The 21,185-nt window shown below is 45.0% G+C and overlaps 2 protein-coding genes across 2 annotated transcripts in view; one reads left to right on the forward strand and one right to left on the reverse strand.

The window, feature by feature from the left end:
* Nucleotides 1-4,822, forward strand: part of FSIP1 (fibrous sheath interacting protein 1) — a 201,369-nt gene extending 196,547 nt beyond the window's left edge. The window contains exon 13 of the mRNA XM_033190613.1: nt 4,687-4,822. The gene's annotated coding sequence lies outside the window, so the exon portion shown is untranslated. The remainder of the gene's footprint in view (nt 1-4,686) is intronic.
* On the reverse strand, nt 1,441-18,500 carry THBS1 (thrombospondin 1). The gene is made up of 22 exons (XM_033190611.1): nt 18,357-18,500; nt 17,663-17,758; nt 16,827-17,386; nt 15,892-15,967; nt 15,396-15,595; nt 15,161-15,283; nt 14,007-14,100; nt 12,084-12,257; nt 11,399-11,575; nt 10,918-11,091; nt 10,531-10,658; nt 10,263-10,415; nt 9,584-9,802; nt 8,990-9,097; nt 8,261-8,420; nt 7,988-8,106; nt 6,095-6,329; nt 5,670-5,897; nt 5,250-5,521; nt 4,724-4,821; nt 4,481-4,620; nt 1,441-3,550 (listed from the first exon to the last, which is right to left on the reverse strand). Exons 2-22 carry the CDS (start codon nt 17,727-17,729, stop codon nt 3,543-3,545), a joined length of 3,513 nt encoding a protein of 1,170 aa, XP_033046502.1. The 5' UTR covers nt 17,730-17,758; nt 18,357-18,500; the 3' UTR covers nt 1,441-3,542.
* Between the last annotated feature and the right edge of the window lie 2,685 nt (nt 18,501-21,185).

The raw sequence follows: 21,185 nt of genomic DNA on the forward strand, positions 1-21,185 counted from the left end.
AAAAAATTATAGAAGAGAGAGAGAGCTAATTAATTTAAGGAATGAATTTTAGGAGCTTAAAATTGGAGGCTTTTCTACATGTGACTCTTTAGAAAAAAACTACTGGCACCACCTTTATTGTACATTCCTATAAGACCTAGAGTTTATTGCTCTTCAAGTTAGCTCTCCCACAACACATGACAATAAACTGTTGGAGGAGGAAAAAAGCTATCATCTCAATGACATAATTTTAATTTTTAACAAGTCCTTTATTTCAGTACAACCTGATTATTTGAAGGTCAGCCCTAGGGTGAAGCTGGAACATGCCTGGAAGAAAAGCTCCTCTTTCCAGTCGCTTTTTCTGTCTTATTTTGGTATTTTCAATCAGTTTTGCTTCACTGTCCAAGAATGTATTAGAATGATCTCCCAGCACTTCACACATTGAGCTCGTCTGAGAATGAATGATGCTATTTAATTCTTTGCCATTTCAAAGAATTATTTCCTTTAGATCAGTTTTCCTAACTCCACAGCGATTATCAACACTTTCTAGTTCTTGCTTCTTCACCTTGGTACTATAAAATGATCTGGCAATTTCCATTTATATGTGATCATTGCTACTCAGAAAGATGAGTATTTATAGAAAGAGAGTGAAAAATCAGCAAGGAAGATTTTCTCTCACCCAGCCAGTCCTTTCTAGTGTTTAACAGACCTCAAAGCCAGACCTTTAACCTACTCATAAAATGTCTTCTTTGATCTGTTTTCATTAAAACTAGAAATTTGTACTCCACATTCATGATGGGCCCATCCAAAAGTCAAGGTCTGCTTATTGGTACACTTGGGCCTTTTCTTCACACGACAATTTGTATTTAGACACACACGCATTTATGCAGTCCTTCCAAATTGTACATTTTTTAGTCGTCTTTTCTGATTAAACTTATTATTCCTTCTTCAAAAGGTGGTATCTGTAATGCTTGGCTCAACGTTGCAAGGACAGCTTCTCCCTCGTCCACATTTACCTCTGAAGTGTCTTGACAACATGCCATTGTGTTGCCCACCCGGTGCATCATTCCTGGGTCAGAAAATGTCACTGCAAGAGTTGCATGTGCTTCAGTGTTTTTCCCTTTGTTTTCATACTGCACTTTGAAAAGGATTCAGTGACATCTAATGACATTAATATGAAATTGTATTCTTATGGGGTCCTTGACTTAGGGATAATTCCTCTTTTATATGTTTCTGATATGGCAGGCTAATGTATCATTTTGTTCTTTTATTCCACAAACCCAGCAAATTCTAAGCCTAGGCCTGAGCAACTCAGTCTTTCTAAATCACATACAAACTGTGAATGTTGCTATGATTTACTGTAATTTTTTTGTATATGCTATATTGATTTATGAATGGTATTTACCCATATACCTCATGACATAAAGCCAGTAGAGAACAAATAAGCATGGATACAGTAAGTATAAATATAAATTTCCATATGATTTATTGTTGTTCCTTGTACATAAGAAACAGTAATATACAACTTACACTGCTTTAGAATGTAAAATGGATAAAAATGTGTACAAAAAAAGCACATTCCTAGAAAAAGGTATTGGCAAATAGTAAAAATAGGGGGAGGTCAAAAGCAAAAAAAAAAAAAAAAAATCAAAAAAAAAAAGAAAAAGACCAACAATTCTTCAATTCAGTGTGCAAACATTATATAAAAATAGAAATACTAACTCTACAGGCAGTATTTCCTGATAAATTATTTAAATAGCATATCTACACAATCTGAGATATCTATTCCAATGGCAATGAGAAAATAATTTATAAAAATAAAGCAATGGTATACAAGATGATAGAAAAAAAAAACACATTAACTTTCAGAAATTGTATTTAACATTTCAATGCTATTTCCTTATTGGGAATACTTCTCTGCAGAGTTTTTATACTATGTACAACATTGACTTTTTAGGTACTACAGTAGCTTTAAGTTTGTTAGACACTTAAACTCTTTCTGCTTGATCCAAAAATTCTTTACTCAGTCACACAACAAATGAGGTAATATTTGTATGTAAAAGTTTCACCTTTGTCATTTTTTTCTCTTTTGGAAAAATCAAAGAAAAAAGTGTATATGCTTTCCTTCTCCCTGGAAATAGGCACAAGGGATGGGGTAAAACAGTATTGAAGCCCTCATGGCTTTCTTTGCAATTTAAAACATTTGCAAATGGATAACCAACTAATTCCACTTGAAAAGATAAAACAAAGAAAAAAGAATCCCATAACATCCACTGTGGGCACAAGGGGCAGAGCAGCTCATTAGGCTGATTTTCCTTGTGCTGTTCCTGCAGGAGATTTGCTGGTAAATGTCAACTACTTGCTCTCAAACACTTTCCATATGAAGCCTAAATTCCAGGCAGAACAGAGTTAATAAATAATCTGTATTTACAATCTTACAGTCACGAAGACTCTCAACAAAGATGACATGGATAGTCTTTACGCTTCTTCCTGTTCCATGAATAATCTTTCAGCCAGATCTTCCAGAATAAGTAAAAAATAAATATTTTACATCGTAAAGCATTTTAAAAAAATCTACACTCCAAAAGTGAGAATTAGAAAACTCCATGATAATTCAGGAAAAAAGAGAAAAGGAATGTTTTAGTTAGGTTGACAATAATTTTGTGCCTTTGTAACCATTAAAATACAAGCATGGCTGCCCCTCCTTTGGGAGACAGCTGGTGCTCACTGAGATGGTAGGTTTTCCTATTTTCCTGCTACATCTGCATAAGCTACATCCAGAATGAAACCACCAATTTCAGTGTGACCAGGCAGTGGCAGCCAGCACTGCCTTACACTGGTTTGATTCGGATTCCCTAATTCTGGCCACTGCAGGTGACAAGTAAGGGGTGGGGATCAGGGAGGAAGTCCAGAAGCCAGTCTTTCTCTCCCTTTCCTGCTTCTATTTAAGTGTCTATTTACATGGGTTAATCAGCTAACACCAGTCAGCATCATGAAATCCAGCAATAGTCTTTCAATCCCCTGAAAATGACTTAGTACCGAACATGTAACAGTTCCTCCATATTTTCTCCATACAGTCGTCTCAGGTATGCGCCCTCCCCTTAGTGCTTTGGCCTCTGATCCCCGTGTTCCTGAAGGAGGATGTCAGGGTGGTTTTGTTTGCTAAGTCTAGTGAGTCCTCCCTTCTCTGACATGCCTGAAAATGCTTTTGAGTCCACTGCTCAGAGATGGCCTCACAATCGCACCCTGCTCTGTGACAAAGGCAGAGTGGAATGGGCACCTTCCCAACTGAAGCAAGTAGATGCTTTTTCAAAAGGAAACCAAAGCAATTGTTTATATGCTTGGAAGATGTCTTATTCATTAGAGGCTGCATGCTGAGTCTGTTTTCGAAAACTGCATTTTCTTGAGGCAGGTCGCATGTTCTAGGAGTCCACACTGATGCAAGCAGAGAAAAAAAGGAAGGCAAGGAGAAGTGATCCTGGGGGTTTTCTCAAGCCCATAGTTCCAGAAGGTGCAATACCAGCATTGGTTTATCATCAGTCTTTCAATCAACAATTTGATGATTAGGGATCTGTTAAACAAACAAATATAAATAAATATACAAATGAAAACTCATTCATAAAAGCACAGACATCTTAGTACCAGTTAATAAGTTAAACCACATAGGAATAGCTCTACTTTTCTAATGACAAAAGCCTAATTTAAGATTGTTCAAGCATATTACCATTTAATTTTATGAGCTGACATTGATGCTAGGAGACCAACATGGCATGAACTTTCCAGAACATATATTATGCTTTCCAAGGCTTTCAATGTTAAGAGTTTAGGGAGTCTTATTTTAAAAAATCAGACTCAAAAATTACATTAATAATTTAGATTTTTTTGTGTGTAAAATCAACTCTCTTTCTCTACTCTGATTGATCTTTTCGGTATCTGGCCTTGGCCCAGTAAATATATATTAAGTGCTTATTTTGTGGTAGAGCCAGTGTTGGACTCAGCAAGCTTAAGTAATCACTGAGTAAAAAGAATGAAGGAAAAAAAAAGCTAAGTTTAATATTAAACATTAATTTAACATGCCAATATGAAAGCAACATTCCTCTCCCTTCTTTGTATACAGGGAAAAGTTGGGAATTCTAACTTGTGCTCTGATGGCATGAATAAAACACCAAGCAGTAAGGTATATAAGTACATAATTGTAAAGAACAGTATTATTAATGAAGTCCAAATTGTATAGGAGCTTTTCTGCAGCCTACCTTTGCACTGTGTATGAGCAGTGCAGAAACTGCTAAGCAAACTAATATTGTAACTATAAGGACTCAGGAACTCATAAGCCACAGTGCCTAGGCATTATTCCATTTTTGTCCTTGTGTCCTCACAAGCAAAATAGAAATAACCCTGTCTCCAAAACAGTCTTTACATTGGACTCCCCCATGACTGTCATCCTTGATATTAGTCTGCAATAGAGATGTCCAGTGTACATTCATGGTGATGTTGCTCTTACCTCTACATTCGTATTTCAGGTCGGAGAAGAACACCATTTCTTGAGAGAAGACAAATAACCCTAGTCTACCGCCAGCATAGGTTTTATCATAGATGGGTCCTGAGTCAGCCATGATTTTCTTCCCTTCATACATCACCACTCTGCAGGGAAAAAAAGTCTTGTTTAGTGACAATGCTATTTAATACTTTTGTCTTTTTGTCCATTAGTGTGACTTGAAGTGAAATTGAATCAGTACGACCATACCTAATGAAACCCGTCTTTGGCCTGTGGCTGAGACGCCATCTGTAGGCGGTGAAATCTTTCCAGCCTATGTGACGAGGGTCATGCCACAGGGTGCGCACCTGAAGGAAAAGGAAAAGGAAAGGTTGAAACACAGCTCCTTCAGGTAAAGATTTCTGTTTCGTTCCGTCAGAAACAACGCTTGAAAGGTACCGAGCTGATCTAAGTTAGAGGGCTGCAATGGGGAATTGTTCCAAGCCCTCTCATATTTGTTGTGTGCCACTGAGTGCGCACATAAAGCAGACAGAGAGGAGGGAAGGAGTTTTTTGTTTGAAAAGGCTGAAGGCACCTTAGGATCTGTGGGGCAATTCTTGGTCAAGCTCCCTTTTCAACACTATTATGTTTTCACAAGGCAGAGCTCAGTGCTGCAGCTGGTGATGCTGGGAACTTTCTAAGACTCCCTGGTCAGAGTCTTGGTCAAAGCACAGTGTCCCCATCGCTAGTCAGGCACCCATGAGCTCTCTCTCTGCTGTAGGGCTTTGCTTCTTACCTGGCCGGGGGTGTTTCCTGTGTGCCACAGGGCATTCCGCAGGTGCTCGCCAGGCCCCGTGGTGGAGTTCACAACTTTCACAGAAAGGCCTGAGTACCCCTGAGCCCTGGTGGGGTTGGTGTCCCAGTAGGACTGGGTGACTTGCTTCCACATCACAACATAGAAGCGGCTGCTGGACTGGTAGCCAAAGACAAATCCAGCATAGTCATCGTCCCTTTCGGTGTTGATGAAGAAGGTGCCACTGAAGTCCACAGCATTAAACTCGTCATAACCTGGAAGATGAGCCCAGAGCCAGGTTAAAACCTGCAGCCTTCAGAAGGTTCTCCTCAGCACCGGCAGGGATAGGTACAACTGCCAGGTTTTCTATTTGTTTTTCCCCATGTATGCATCAGCCTCTTGATCTAAGAACTCACTACTCACCTACAGCGAGTCCAGGATCACAGTTGACAGTCTGGACGAGCTCTTTGCCCTGATGGCGTACAACCCAGTTAGGGTCATTTTGGGATGTCCCTTTGGGATCCAGAGGAATCATCTGGAATCGACGGAAATCGGTCTCACTGATGTCGACATTCTCAGGACAGATGTCATCAATGTCTGGCACATTGTCATGGTCAAAATCATCTTTGCAAGCATCACCTCGACCATCACCTGAGGTCAAAAAAGCAAGAGTTCAGCAAAATTCTGAAGTGCTGTTATTGTTACTGGTGTCAGAAATGTCACTATCTTGTCTAAGTTGGCATCTGGTCCCTTCATCCTCTCAAATGCTTTGAGCCTTGTTTTCATTTCCTCAATCTACACAGCCGTGTCAGCAGTCCCTCTCTTAGAAAGTGGCTCCCTTGACTCACCGTCAGAGTCCTTCTGGTCGGGATTGGGCACGAGTCTGCAGTTGTCCCTGTCATCAGGAATGCCATCGTTGTCATCATCGTGGTCACAGGCATCTCCCTTGCCATCTTTGTCATGGTCAGCCTGGTTGGCATTGGGCACATAGGGACAGTTGTCCAGATTGTTCTGGTGGCCATCTTCATCAATATCCTGATTGTTGTCACAGGTATCTCCAATGCGGTCTGAGTCAGAGTCCAGCTGAAAGAGGGATGTAAATGGAGGGTAAATTGCATTATAAACCATTCATGTTAAAGATAACTTATGCCCCCACCACAGAGAAAATTCTTCATTGTTTGATATAGCCAGTGGGGTTTCGTGTCTATTTATATACTCCTGCAGAAAGATAGCAATCGTAGCAATTACATTTTAAACGTTTTTTCCTTTGTCCTTGTTTTCTTACAAAAATCTGAGAAGGGATAATTTAAAAATGTTTTAAATATAAAACTTTCTAAATAAAATCAAATAGAGTTATTTAATTTTTAAAGATGAAATGAAATGTTAACTGTTAACTGTTGTTAAATGTTTAATGTTAAATGAAATTCTCTGGATACTTTTAACAGAGAATTTCCTTAGAAGGTTTCAGTTGTAAAACTGTTGACATGTCAATTTCTCTAAGTCCTGAAAAGATGGCAAAAGATGGTCTCTGCGTTGTATACTGTCTGGGTAGCGTTAATGACAGGGATAAATTACTTTGGCTTTTTCTTTTAGGCATTTGATTTTATACACCTAGTATCTATAGGGATTGTCACCTGTAGGCTCAGGTAAAGTCAAACTCTAAATTTTTCCAAAACAGTTTTTCTCAGAGTACTTTATTCAATATGCATGAGATGCTTAGGGACTGTTTATATACACACTGGAATTCTTCTTGCCAGTATTTATGGTCTTTGCTTATAAGATTTTTACATCATGCTTGCATTTTGTTGTAAAATGTATTCTTATCTGAGGAATCAAAAACTCATCCAGTGAGGTTACATGATATTGAAATTTAATTTATGGTAAGTTTCAAACTCAAAATAAATGATTATCAATGCCATCTGATCAGCAGAGCTAACCCAGACCATTCAAGCTTTTGATGGCCCCAGAGCCATTCATCCTATTGTTTTATGCTTGACAAGACTTCACAGGAACAAATCTTAGGAGGGAGAAGCTGGATTTCCTTATTTCTTTAATCTTATAAAAATTTACCATTTAAAAAAAGCTGGTTTCTAAGCTTCCAGAACAATTCATTTTAGGGGGAAAAAAGCCTTAAATTTTATCCTTAGAAAATGATGGGCAGTTACACAAGAAAGAAAGACTTTCAGACAGAGAGCCTGTTCTGTGTAATGTTGATGTGTAGCACTCCTTAGCATAGGTAAAGAATGTTCGTAATGCCAGAAACTTTTGAAGAATGACAAGGAAATGGGGTTTCTCCAAGTTTTGGACATATCCTTAGTTTGATGATTTTCTTAGAGCTAGATTACATCATTGGCCATGAAAATGGTTATTTTGCTTGTGCACATTTATTTTTCCATCTCTTAGTATTACATATGATTAATATTATTGTACAGTTGTCAGTCACAAATCTCTGCTTTGTATAATTTATCTTAACAATGGTAGACCATGCTGAGCAAGTCCAATAGCCCTTCTTACAGAAGGTAAGGCTAAAGTTACAAGATCTTCATGCTAAAGATCTGTGAGACTCTGTGCAAGGAGCTCACATCAGGCAAATTATTTACATGAACATATCCCAGTTGGCTATGAGAACCCAGGGAGCCACGGTAATGAAAATGGTTGAACTTTGTTAAGCTCATTTTTCAAAGGCCATGAAAGGACTATTCCAACAGTTTACTGAAAGACTCTGAAAGGACTCCACCTACCTGATCTGGATTGTGTTCCAGGGGGCAGTTGTCACACTGATCTCCAACCCCATCCATATCAGTGTCTCTCTGGTCCACATTGTAGACGTACTGGCAGTTGTCCCGTTCATTGAGGATACCTGAAGAGAACAAGGGACAAATAAGAGCTGGGCTCTCCAGCCTTGGATGTGTCCACCAAAGTGCATACTAATAGCCAGGACTAGACAGAAGTAAGTTTGGAAAGTGGTGCATGTCCCTGGCTCCCACGGGCCCGCTGATCAGGCAGCACCTTACCGTCCCCATCAATGTCTGCAGCACAGGCGTCTCCTTCCCCATTGCTGTCTGTGTCTGCCTGATCTGGGTTGTGGTTGTAGGGACAGTTGTCACAGCGGTCTCCCACGTCATCTCTGTCATAGTCATACTGAGCTGGGTTGTAATGGAATGGACAGTTGTCCTGCAAAGAGAAGAAATGGAGCACTTAACAGTGTTGTCCCTGAAAACAGCTCAGGCCTCAAACCATGTGCATAATATGTCTAAAGCCATGAAAATCAGCAATAATTACTTTCTACTTTGTGGATAGGCTAATTGAGTACTCAGTGTAAAACGATCACTACAAAAGTTAAAAGGACATAGTTAAAAAATGGATCCCTGTGGGTTAGAAGTTAGTGAGATGTAGAATATAATCCCATCATCTCAGTTCGTAGTGTGCCCAAAGTCAATTTTACTGTCATTTCGATGTGACATTTGAAATGAATCTAGGGAACAAAGTGACATTTGTTTATGCATTATAATTTCTCAAGTGCAGAGAAAAACAGTTCTGATGAAAAACAAAACCCTCATTTAAAATTTTCTTGGCAACATCTACATCCTTAAACTACTGGAACACAATGAATAATTTCTAATTATCCTGTGTATTGATTTGGTGTATTTTTTGCTATAGCCATGTAATTTCCTTGAATCCTGAAGTGTTTCAGGCTGTTGCTGAATTAAAAAGATGAAAACGGGATGGAAAACTGTTTTTACCCTGTCATCTGGAATTTTATCATTGTCATCGTCGTCATCACAGGCATCACCAATTCCATCCTTGTCATAGTCTTCCTGGCCTGAGTTGGGGAGGTTGGGGCAATTGTCCTAGGAAAGAGAAGACATATATCACTGCTTCAGTCGCCTTCCTCATGCTCAGCTCATGCACGAGGAGTGCACCTGGAATTCCAAATAGAAACACAACAGAATTCGGCTCAGTAACAGCATATGTTTTTTTATGGGAAGACAAGAAAGTAACACTTTTCTTGGGGGATATACCTACAGAATTTGTGTAAATGCTCTAGGCTTTATAGATGTTGTGAACACAAGTCATGTTTTGCTGGTGTTTGGATAGAGTGCTGAACTTTATTTTGGACAGAAGAGTTGACTCTGGAACACAGTTGCCCAAAAGAGCCTGTTCATGTTTTTGGCACCAAGTGATACTAATTTTAATAGGAATTACTGCCCCTCTACCTTTGGGAGATTTCATCTTTTAGTTTCGTGTCCAGACTTTAAGTATTTAAAATTCCTTAGCCTGTGTTTTGATAAGGTGATGGGCCCTCTTTCTGGAGGCACCCAAGGACCTGGCTCTACCTTTTTGCAGTGGTAAGTCGCATTGGCCACGCACACCAGGTTCTCATTGGGCCAGCCATCCAGGTCTGTGTCCTCCCCGCAGATGATGCCGTTGCCAGCGTAGCCGGGCTTGCACTCGCAGCGGTACATGGGGTCGCTGTAGTGGCCCAGGTAGTTGCACTTGGCGTTCTTGTTGCAGTCGTGGGTTCCATCCGTGCAGGGGTTACGGGGCTTGCACACCTGAGGGCACACCATCCTGCTGTTACCCAGAGCTTTCGAGAATCCCCAGATTTCATGGAAACAACAGTCCAGATCCCTGTCATCTCTGAGCAGACAGAGGCTCCATTTGGAAGAGTGTGGGTTACCTCTGTTCCTCCCCATTCTCCCTGAGGCCGTAGGCAAACTTTGCTTTATGTTTCTTTTTCTTGAATTTGCTCAGCACCTAGGCGTTTACAAATCCATCTGCTCACAACTTATTCCAGAGCAGCATTTTTAAATATGGTAGACTATTTTTCCCCTGCAGGATTTACCATGGATTTTCTAGTCACATTTCTAAAACTAGACCATACATTCATCTCCTCACCCTTTTTTTTTTTTTTTTTTTTTGTGAATGGTGTGAAATTACATTCCTCCCTCTCCTAGTTGTTTTGGTCAAGGACAGCTCTTCTCTCCTCTGGTTTACTCGTCTAGCTGACTGTACCTGTTTGTTGGCTGTGGCATATTCGACGCCCTGGCCAAAGGGCTGTGAGCCGGTGAAGCGCGGGGGGCAGGGCAGGCAGTTGTAGCCGGGGTCCGTATTCTTACACCTGTGCTCTCCGTTGTGGTTGAAGCAGGCATCAGGCACTTCTTTGCACTATGGAGGAAATAAGAGCGTGCTTCGTGTTCAGAAGTCATTGCCATAAGGAAGTGACTGCACGGGTTAGCTGCTTTCCTAGATCCAGAAACTCGGAGCCGCATCAGTTCCTCACCTCATCAACATCTGTGCACTGGATGCCATTTCCACTGTAACCAGGGGGACAAGCACCACATTTCCAGCTGCCATCAGGGTAGCTAGTACACTTCACACCGGCAAAGCAGGGATTGGACAGGCATCCATCTGAGACAAGGAGAGAGAGACGGGCACAGTAAATGGTTAGTCTAAGCTGCCATACTGCCATGCTGAGCACTTAACACAGTGTACGATATTATAGGGTATGGGGAACTGATAACTTGTTGGGATTATGTTGTCCACCTGCATCTTAGCGCAATCAGATCACTCAGGACTAACCAAGCTGGAATCTCCTCGAATGCTGACTGCAGCATTCAGTAAAATAGCAAAGCTCCTAGGTCATTTCATCCTGGGCTGCGTGGCTCACCAATTGGACAGTCCTGCTTGTTGCAGATCTGGTTTTCTGTCACATCACCAATGCAGTCCTTGCCTCCAAACTGGGGTGTGGGGTTGTTGCAGAGCCGGCTACGTTTCTGTACCCCTCCTCCACAGGTGACAGAACAGATGTCCCATGGTGACCAAGGACCCCAGCCTCCATTGACTGTAAGAAAATGAACCACAGGCAACAATTAAGATCAACTTTCAAATCCCTCCCTTGTCATAGACTCTCCTAGGCCCGTTCAAGAAACCTCTGCTCCTCTGACACATGGAAAGAATGCTGGGGAAGAGGGTGAGTTTGTTTTTCATTAAAAGAAGTTGCTGAGCATGCAGGACTTTGCTTCTGTTTGTTTCTCTAGTAGGTAACCTTCCTGCTCTATGACCCACTGAACTGCAGGCTGCAGATGCCAGGCAACCAGCTGGGCGGAGCTGCTGCCCGTGCTCAACCGTGCAGCTGAGCTCACACTTACTGGGGCAAGCGTCTTTCTTGCAGGCTTTGGTCTCCCGTGCTTCGCCTTCACAGGGTTTCCCGTTCATCTGGGGGCTGGGAGAGTTGCAGAGCCGGATCCTTGTGATCACACCGTCACCACAAGTCACAGAACAAGATGACCATGGGGACCAGTGGCTCCAGCCACCATCCTGTTTAACTAAAGTACAAAGTTGGTGGTCACAAATGGTTTTGGCTTAGAGATAACCAAATAGAATCCCTCATCAGGAGCACACACGTTATTTCCAGGAAATGGTCAATGGCAACTAAACCCAGTGTACGGTAGAAATTGGCTCCTGGCCACAGGCCCAAATGTCAACATGGAACGTTTTCTACCAGAGAACGGATAAGTTAGCTGTTTTTATGGGTTGCTGTTAATATCCTAACATTTACAGGGTGCTTACCATGAGCCAAACTCAATGTTAACTGCTTTACATGCAGTAGCTAAAGAAAATGCTCAAGATAAACTTATCAAGAACTATCATTATCTCCAAGTTGCAAATGAGAAAACAGCCTCAGAGAGGGTAAGCTGTGCTCAAGGGTGCACAGCGAAGCAGTGGGATTGGGATCCAGAAATCCTAGAACCCGTGTTCTTAATGTCCATGCCCTCGGTGACGACAACAAGGACAGGTCAGTTCTCCACATCCCTAAGAGGCCAAGATGCTCACATCTCTTGTCGCACTCCTGAATGTGGCAGGTGCGTGTCTGGACCGAGGAGCCTTCACATCGGTTGTTGAGGCTATCACAGGAGCGGCCGCGCTGCTGAATTCCGTTGCCACAGCTCGTAGAACAGGAGGTCCACTCAGACCATGGAGACCAGCCATCGTCCGCAGAGTCACTGGCTGCAGGGGAAACAGGTTCATCAGGTACATGATGGTTAGGACAAGCTGTTCTTCAGAGGGCTCTGTTCAGGGCCCTCCACTTGCCAGAGGGTGAAAAGAATACATTTCTTTCTTTTTGGCTTTACTGAGGTGTAATTGACAAAGACGATAGACATTTAAGGTGTATAATATGTTGTTTTGATACACACATATATTGTGATTACCACTGTCAAGCTAGTTAACACACCTCCATCATCTTACAGTTACTTTTTTTTGATGACTTAAGATCTACTCTCTTAGCAAACTTTAAGAATACAATCACTGTGCTGTACATGAGCTCTGTAGAACATAGTATGAGCTGGCACAAAGTTGCAGTTATACAGGATGAAAAGCAACATACTTCTTAGGCCAGCGGCCCAGGGATTTACCGCAGGTCATGATGTGTACAGCAGTGGGGTAATCGGATGCTTTGCCTGGCTCAGTACAGCTGAGCCTTCCCACAGTGTATGCTCTGCTATCCATTGCTTTTCCTTTCTCCTCTCAGCAATGCCAATGAGTTTTCCTCTACTGACTTAAGATCATCTAGGTAGGTATTTCCAGTCTCAGAATTCCAGGAATGCGTGAGTCTGAGGAAGCTTATAGGAGTCGTTTCTGTCAGGGGAGCCATACACCATGTGTTTGACAGATGAGTTTGAAGGCAGCCGAGCTGTTGTTGGCTCTGGCTCCAACTCGGCCATGAGTTAGTCAGTTTGTTGTTCCTCTCACCCCAGCATTTGGGGCCTTCTCTGCACATATTGTCATAAGAGGACAGCATGTTTGTTTACCATCTGCCCAGGCACCACGGCTACAATCACATCTAGCTGTATCTGACAGAAGACAAAGAACTTATTTTCTTTGGACATTAGTTGTAAGTTTTCTTAGCAATCCCTGATTCAAGTTCAGAACTTTGCTACCTCGAGCTAGCTTTGTTCCTTTTAACGCACATCTCAAGTGAATGTGGAACAGAAAATAGGTGTAAAAACGATCATTACCGTGCCAGTATCGCGAATATGATCCCTGGATGGAACTGGTTATTCTGAGCTGTGACAAGGGTATGTGTGTGTGTCTGTGTGTGTGTGTGAAGGGCACGTGCTGTTTTTCTGTTTTCTTCCTTATCTAAGTTGTGATGAATCACTTTTATAACTTGTACCTGCTACATTAAATATTGTCTCAGCAAAGTCATTAATTTTACTGGTAACAAAAGCCAGGTATAAGGTGCCATGGAACAATATCATGCCTTATTTCTTTTGGTGCCCTGGAGCCCAGATTGCTCTTATTCTCTTAGGGCTTCTTATCTCTACAGACAAAAGGGGCAAAACTTCCAGGCCCCATCAGGCCAGCTCACACAATAAGCCTTGTCAGTATCTCTGGTGAGCAGATTTTTCTTAACTCTGTGCCACTAAGGTCAAATTCTAAAAGCAGTCAACTTAGAGCGGTTGCTGCCACGTCTTCATCTCTTTTCCTCAAAGCAAAAAATCAGAATTAATGAGCTATACCAAGATCTTCACTGCCATTACTGCAATCCAGATGGGGTAATTATGATGTACTGATAATGGAGTTTTTGGCTGTGTACAGCAGATAAGCTGTCAGTTAACCAGCTGCTGCAGCCAGAAACTGAATGAAAGCATGATGGAGATGGGGTTGGGGCTCCAGTGTTGTGCTCGGCTCTCTAGGATGTATGTAGAACTGATCTAGTCACTGAAGAATAGTTACGCCATTTGAGGAACTTACGCCAACAGCGAGGGCAGCATTCTCCATCAGGAACTGTGGCATTGGAGCAGGGCATGATGGGACAGGACACCTTTTTGCAGATGGTAACTGAGTTCTGCAGGGCAAGAGAGTGAGAGGGGAACAGGCTGCTGAGCATGTTGCGTTCAGAAGTCTACATCCTGTAACATTTCCTTTACAAGCCAAAACGTGGTCAGGGCTGTCAATGCTCTAGTGGAACGATTTTCATAGAAGATCTGTCTCTGTCATATTTGCAACCACCACTATCGTAGAGACAGTTCTAGTGCTAGTTGACGTGTCACTCCATTGCTTGGAAAGTTCTTTTTAATTGCTACTTAGTCAAGGGTAGAAGTTACAGTACGAAGAATGTATAGCAGAGGAACCAACCAACATCATGGGCCAAATCTATGTCTGAAATCAAACTCAGGAAATTCAGCCAGGACTTTACATTTTTATATTATGTGTTTGGGGGGAGGAAGGAAGATCTACAAGCATTTTTTTTTTTCTCATCTATAGATCTGTGATCTGTCTCTGTACTGGAAAAGAACGGGAATTTAATGAAGTTGGTTTCCAAAGCCAGTCATCTGTGATTTGTATTTAAGCAAATTCAAATACTTTGCTATTAATAGATAAGCCAGGTGAACCTCCAAACTCACTGGCCACTGGCATGGGGGAATGCTAGAGTGAATCACACACAGCTGGCAGTGCCATCTGAGCCAAGTAGACAGTAACATCCTAACAGTGTCAGGCTAAGTGATTTGAAAAACAATTGCTACTCTACCAAGAGAACCTATGCCAAAACTGAATATAAATCAGGGTTGGGGAAAAAAAAAATGAATGTTCCAACCAGGTTTTATTTACCTGACATTCAACACTTAGTCTTTGAACTAAGGTAGGTAAATTATTCAGATGTCTTAGTAGATTCATTCTCTTAGATACTTAGCCTGGGGTGTAATTAATACTTTGATAAACCATCTGAGAGTTTAAAGAAGAATTTATAGATGCCATAATTGCATCTTAAAGAAAAAGAAAAAAACACTTTGGTATCAGGCCATGGAACATAAAAAGAATCTCTGTGGCGATTTGGGTATTTCCCCAAAGATGTAGGTTCAAACAAAAGCTGTCAATTCTTATTCTGGTTGGTGAAGACTGCTTACCTGACAGCGGCACTCGGTGCAGCTATCAACAGTCCATTCCTCGTTATTTCTGTACTGAACTCCGTTGTGATAGCACAGGGGAGGCCGCCTCAGCTCATTGGCCAACTCTTTGTTCTCTTCAGTCTAAATGGGAGAGAATATCATTAGTGTCCACCCCCATTTTCAGTCATTTGGGACCATCTGTTGCAAACCTGCCAGGGTTCATGCTAATGGGCTGGGTGCAGAGGTCACTGACCACTTTGCGGATGCTGTCCTGCAGCGTGGTCACAATGGTGCGCAGGCCCCTGAGTTCCAGGACCATGCTGGACAGCTCATCACAGGAGATGCCGCAGATGGCTTGCAGGTCCTTTGTCTTGTGGCCAATGTAGTTAGTGCGGATGGCAGGGCTGGAACCATTTACCACGTTGTTGTCAAGGGTGAGGAGGACACTGGTAGCTGGCAAGAAACAAAATGAAAACTTCAAAGAGAGACTCTTACCAACCAGCCTTTGAGTTCTTAGTGGTAGAAGACATTTCATTTGGTGTGAAGGATGCACGTAGAGGGGTGGCGTGTATGTGCACGTGTGTATACGTGTGTGTGTATGATACCCCTTGAGGTCACTTTTGTATGCCTCTTAATGATTTTACTAGGGGTAATTTATGTACAACCACTATTGCTAAATTCCTCAGCCTGTTTTTGGTGGAATTTCCCCCCGATTTCCCTATGTGCCCTAAAAATAGAGGGGTACTCACAGCTGGAGCAGCCTTTGTTCCTGAGGATGTCTTCTGGTGTGGTTCCAAAGACAAACCTCACATTCTGCAGCACCCCCTGTGGACAGAGGATACACATCACTTGTAGAATGCTGAGGGGGGTGGGGATGGGGTTAGTGGGGACTGTCTCCATGCTAGGAAAAGCATACAAAAGATGTTCTAAAAGCTTCAAAGAGCTGTCTTAAGATCACTATGTCAAAATAACACAGCAACATAAATTGCCAAACAACTTGAAAATCTTAATTGTGACTTCTGCCAAGTCTTGAGTATTTTACAAAGAATTCAGTTATCAGCCTACTTGGGTACACAGGAAATGGAATCTGATCCTAAGCCCAGAGGATATAATGACACTTTCCAGTGTCAAAGAGTTAAATGTGGGAGTTCAAAGCCACCGTTGCAAAGATCTAGAAGTTAAGGCACAGATGAAGCTGTAACAGCAACAACTAACTGCTATTTTAACCTTTTATGTGAGACCAGCTGCATCCCCATGAGGAATGCAATAGCGAAGTGGTACTGATTCTGCCCATAGAAAGTATCCATTTCAAACAAGATTAAAATTGGGGGAATGCATTTGAAATAAGCTGTTTTCTTAAGAGCCTAGGGAGTATATAAGGCTTGAACAGGCTGATTGCTAAAGGAAAACCATTTCTTGTTTCCTTGAGTAGTTTTCAGAGTGTGCTTTCCAGACCACCAGCATCAGCATCACCTGGTACTTATTAGAGTTGCAGTTTTACAGAATCCCAAACTCTGGGGCTGGGGTGCAGCAGCGTGAGCTTGCACAAGCCCTCCAGGTGATGCTCATGCTGCCTAGAATCTGAGAACTGCTGCTTTAGAGACAGGATTTCCTGTAGCCCTCCTGGCAGGTCACCTGTCTAGCAGATGATCCCATGGAGCAGGGCTCAGAGAAGAAGCCTCACCTGGAAATTGTCATTGACGCCCCCCTTTGCGATGCGGAGTCTGGCGATGCTGGCCAGGTCTCTGGTGAAGACGCTTTGGATGGGGACGTCCAACTCGGCGTTCTCCATCTTTTCACAGTCAATGTACAGCTGGGCCCTGTCTTCCTGCACAAACAGGGTGATGCTCTTCCACTGGCCGGTTGCCAGGAGAGCTTCTTCCACAGACACCACGTGCTGCTTTCCTTGGACGGTCAGGCTGAGGTCCAGGGTGCCTGCCTTGCCATTGGACACCACGCTGAAGACCTGGCCGGAGTGGTCTTTCCGCTCCAGGGCCAGCAGCGTGCCCCGGGTCTTCTTCATCTGCCTCAGGGAGGCCAGGAGGAGGAAACCCTTCTCTGCCCGCACAGCATCCACCAGGTCTTGGAACTTGTCATCAGGCACAGGGGGGATCAGGTTGGCATCCTCGATGCGGAAAGCTGGGCTGGAAGGGTCAGGACCCTTCACCAGTCGGCGCCCAGACCCCTTGCGGGCAGCTCCGGTGAGTTCAAAGATGTCAAACACGCTGTTGTCTCCCCCAGACTCTGTTAGGCAGGAAGGAGCACATAGTGAGCTTTGGAGGCTGGGAACAGCGGTAGGGGGCTGAGTCCTTAGGGGTGGAGACAAAGGGCTGGGGTGAAAACTGGCAGCCACTGAAAGAGCGGAATAAACACCAGGATCAGAGTGAAGCTGCGTCCTGATGTCCAGTCAGGCTCAAGAGCAAAGGAGCTGGGAGAGGACAGCATGTGAAGGGGCACACCCGGGGTAGCCAGCCCCTCTTCTTCGTCCCTCCTTCCCCTAAAGGTGCCACACAAACTCACCTGGAATGCGGTTGGTGCCACATACATGCAACAGGAACAGGACGCCTAGTCCCCAGGCCAGCCCCATGGTGGAGCTGTTGGTGCCCAGCAGGAATCCTATAGCAGGAAGCACAAGAGCCCAAGGTCAGAGATCAGTTAGGCAGGGAGGGTGGGCAGAAACCGGGCTGGACATGGGGACAGGGCCGGGACCATCCCTCTTTGATCCCGCGTTTGCTGAAATGAAGGACAACAGGATTACTTTCCAGAGAGCATGAGAGAGAGAGAGAGGGAGAGACAGACAGACGTGGAGGAAAGAGATGCTGGTTTTAAAGTGCGGGGGGCGCAAGACCAACAATTTGGAGGCTTTTGGGAAGTCCAAGGTGAACAAGCTCAGGAACGTAGTCTGGAGTTGCAGGGAGGGCACGGGGAGGTACAGACTCTTCCCTGGAGTGCTGATACAAAGGCTTAAGGAGGACTTCAGAGAGTAAAGAAATCTTGGGGGGTCCTGATGAGTTGGTTTGTGAACCCCAAGGCTGGAGAGGATGGCTCTGGAGCCTTGTCCCGAAGAGTCCTCCAGCGGCCGAGAGGGGCGGGCTGGGGCAGGAGAGCGGGGAGAGTGTGGGTTCCGGGGTCCACCAGAGGGACTGAAGCCTCAGCGCTCCAGGTGGATGTCCCCGGCAGCTTTGGTCCTCGGCGGCCGCCGGGGGCGACTTACCTGTGTGGACCGGAGCGCGGCGGCCGGGAGCGGTGGAGAGAGCGGCGAAGGCTAGAGGGGCGCGGGGACCGCCTGTGCGTCCGAAGTGGAGGTTGCGCCGGGAGAGAGGCAGGAGCCCTGAACTCGAAGGCCAGCTCGGGCGCAGTGGCTGGCAAGGCGGAGGAGCAGCGCGCTTTTAAAGGGGCGCTCGCATTCCTGGGGATTCCTCGGGCCAATGGGCGGCGGTCGGGCAGGAAGCGGGAGGGGGGCCAGTCTGGGCTCCTCTCTCCGCCCCCCGCTGCCTGGCGCGCAACTTTCCAGCTAGAAAGTGAAGGGGGCGGGGGTCGGGGCTTGGGAGCCCTGGAACTTCTCAGAAAAGTCGGTGCCCGCCCACGCAGCCTTGGCGCGCACGGGCTAGGCGCTCGCGCTCTTGCGCCACGCGGGCTCGGAGTGATCAGCGAGCATCCCAAGCAAGGACGGGGCTGGGGCGACCACCCAGGAGGGCCCGCGGGGTGGGGCAGGGGCTTTCGGGCGAGCGGGTCTCCCGGAATGCCTGGGTGATGGCTGAAAGGTGAACACTAGAGACTGCGCCCGATTTGTAAAAAGAAAAATGGGCCGACGGGGCGCAGGGGACCCCAAGAGAGCCATTCGTTAAAATAGCTGCCCCTCGGGCCCTCGCTGACCTTCTTCCACCGTCCCGGTGGGGTGAGGACACGCGTCCCCCTAGCGCCTGTCCTGAGTTGGCCCCACGCCCGCCCCCGCGGGAGGTGAGCGCGGCGTCGGCTGGGTCGGCGGGTTGTTGCGCCGCGCTAGCCTTCGCTGCCTTCGGGCGCTTTCCTGCCGCGGCTGCCGGGGGGCCCACAGAGGCGCCTCTCTCGCTGCCGCGGCGCTCCCTCGGCCGGCCGCTTGGGGGCGGTGTGCGTATTCTCATCAAGGGGCCCGGGGAGGACAGCTGCTTTCTACTCGAATTTTAAGGAACCTTATTCGTATCCAGTTTCCTCAAGCCAAATTGAAATTGTGTCTTGAAAAACAGTTTTTGTGCCCACTCGTGCCTCTTAACGTGACTCCTGTTTGGAGAATTTGCAGAACCATCTGGCTCCAGAGTCTTCAACTATTTACAGAACAGACCCATAGAGTAATAAATTACTCTCTGCCTATTATTGTATTTCCCTCTTTCCTCCCTAAACGTTCTTTTCATTTTTCGGCTCCTGAAACCGAGGTGTGGGTTACATTTCTGTGGGTGCACACATTGCCGTGAGTGCCGCTGCCTAGTGCTTCTGTCATTGAAGTCTGGTCTCCAAGCCCTGTCCCAAGCCAGCATGACTCCAGCTGCCTGGAATTCCATTCATGTCTTCGGGATGGGACGTCAGCAGCCTCGCTCCCTGTTCCGTGGTCCAGCGCTATCGGGCTGGCTCCGAGGCCAGGGCATAGGTAGAAGCTTGACCAAATAAGGATCTCAGCACAGCCAGGGGGAAACCCCTGGGGTTCACTTCCCATCTTAGCAGTTAAATCTGGCAGGACTCCCGACTGCTGCAAACAGCCAAGGGTTTACATTCATCAAAGAGCAATTTCGCTTTTCTTGCGTGGGAGTGTTGTATGACAAGATGGTGTGTGTGTGTGTGTGTGTGTGTGTGTGTGTGTGTGTATGTGTGTATGTATTACGGAAAGAGTATTTTCTAATTACTCAATATGCATATCAAGTGCCTCTAAAAGATGACCGGTATGTTGCTAAGGCACATGTTTGTTTGTTGGATTTTAGATGTTGGGAGGCAGTAAGAAAAGTTTCTGTTGGTTGATGAGTAAAATTGGATTCTTGTCCCGCAAATCATAGGTAATGATTCATCCAAGCAGATCTAAAGATTCTGGAGTTGACACTCATCCATCTCCCTCCCCTTCCTTCTCCTTCTACAGCATTCACCTTGCTCTTTGAAAAGTGATTGGGTTTTTTTTTCTTCTTCTTTCCACTTGCTCCATGATATTGGACAGAGACAGTTCTTAGAGGGATGGGCTGCTGATGGCTTTGGGTTCCTCTGGCCCACTTGATCATTGTGTACAGATCAGATGAGGGCTTGAGGGCTGCAAGAGGCCCACAAAAGCAGGATGCATCTTGTATGAAAAGATTATCTCCCCTAGGCTTAGCTGTGCTGAGAGAGTAGAAGCCAGCACTCACTGCCCCTTCAGGATTCATGCTGCCATGGCTGAGGGATTGTAGGAATGCCTCTGGAGATTTCTTGGAACTTGGCTTCTTTCAACAAAACAAGGAAAACAGTTTCCAAACTTCATCATGCTTTACCAATGAGACCTATATGGTGGCAGGAAAGAGCTTTCTTTTTTTTTTTCTTTTTTTTTTTGAGACGGAGTCTCGCTCTGTCGCCCAGGCTGGAGTGCAGTGGCCGGATCTCAGCTCACTGCAAGCTCCGCCTCCTGGGTTTACGCCATTCTCCTGCCTCAACCTCCCGAGTAGCTGGGACTACAGGCGCCCGCCACCTCGCCCGGCTAGTTTTTGTGTATTTTTTAGTAGAGACGGGGTTTCACCGTGTTAGCCAGGATGGTCTCAATCTCCTGACCTCGTGATCCACCCGTCTCGGCCTTCCAAAGTGCTGGGATTACAGGCTTGAGCCACCGCGCACGGCCAGGAGCTTTCTTATTAGAGAAAGCTGACAGGTATAGGAGCTGCTTATCTCAAACACAAAGCCCTTCCTCTTTCATGATACTCCAGTTGTTCTGGGTGGAAAGGAAAGGTCATAGAAGAGGGGGTGTCTGTGCACCTCAACAGGAATTCACCCAAATTCTTGCCAGCCAACATGTGCTGCAAATATTCCCCAGAAACCTCATATACCTCTGTGCAGC

The sequence above is a fragment of the Trachypithecus francoisi genome, unplaced genomic scaffold (assembly GCF_009764315.1).
Source record: "Trachypithecus francoisi isolate TF-2019V2 unplaced genomic scaffold, Tfra_2.0 Lachesis_group3, whole genome shotgun sequence".
Lineage (NCBI taxonomy): Eukaryota > Metazoa > Chordata > Mammalia > Primates > Cercopithecidae > Trachypithecus > Trachypithecus francoisi.

Excerpts from the sequence above, each read along its gene's own strand:
- THBS1 (XM_033190611.1), bottom strand. The coding sequence starts at position 17,729 with ATGGGGCTGGCCTGGGGACTAGGCGTCCTGTTCCTGTTGCATGTATGT. Across the intron at positions 12,258-14,006 it reads ATGCTGCCCTCGCTGTTGGC|CCAGTGACTCTGCGGACGAT; the intron begins GTAAGTTCCTCA and ends TTTCCCCTGCAG. Across the intron at positions 9,098-9,583 it reads CGACTTACCACTGCAAAAAG|GACAATTGCCCCAACCTCCC; the intron begins GTAGAGCCAGGT and ends TCTCTTTCCTAG.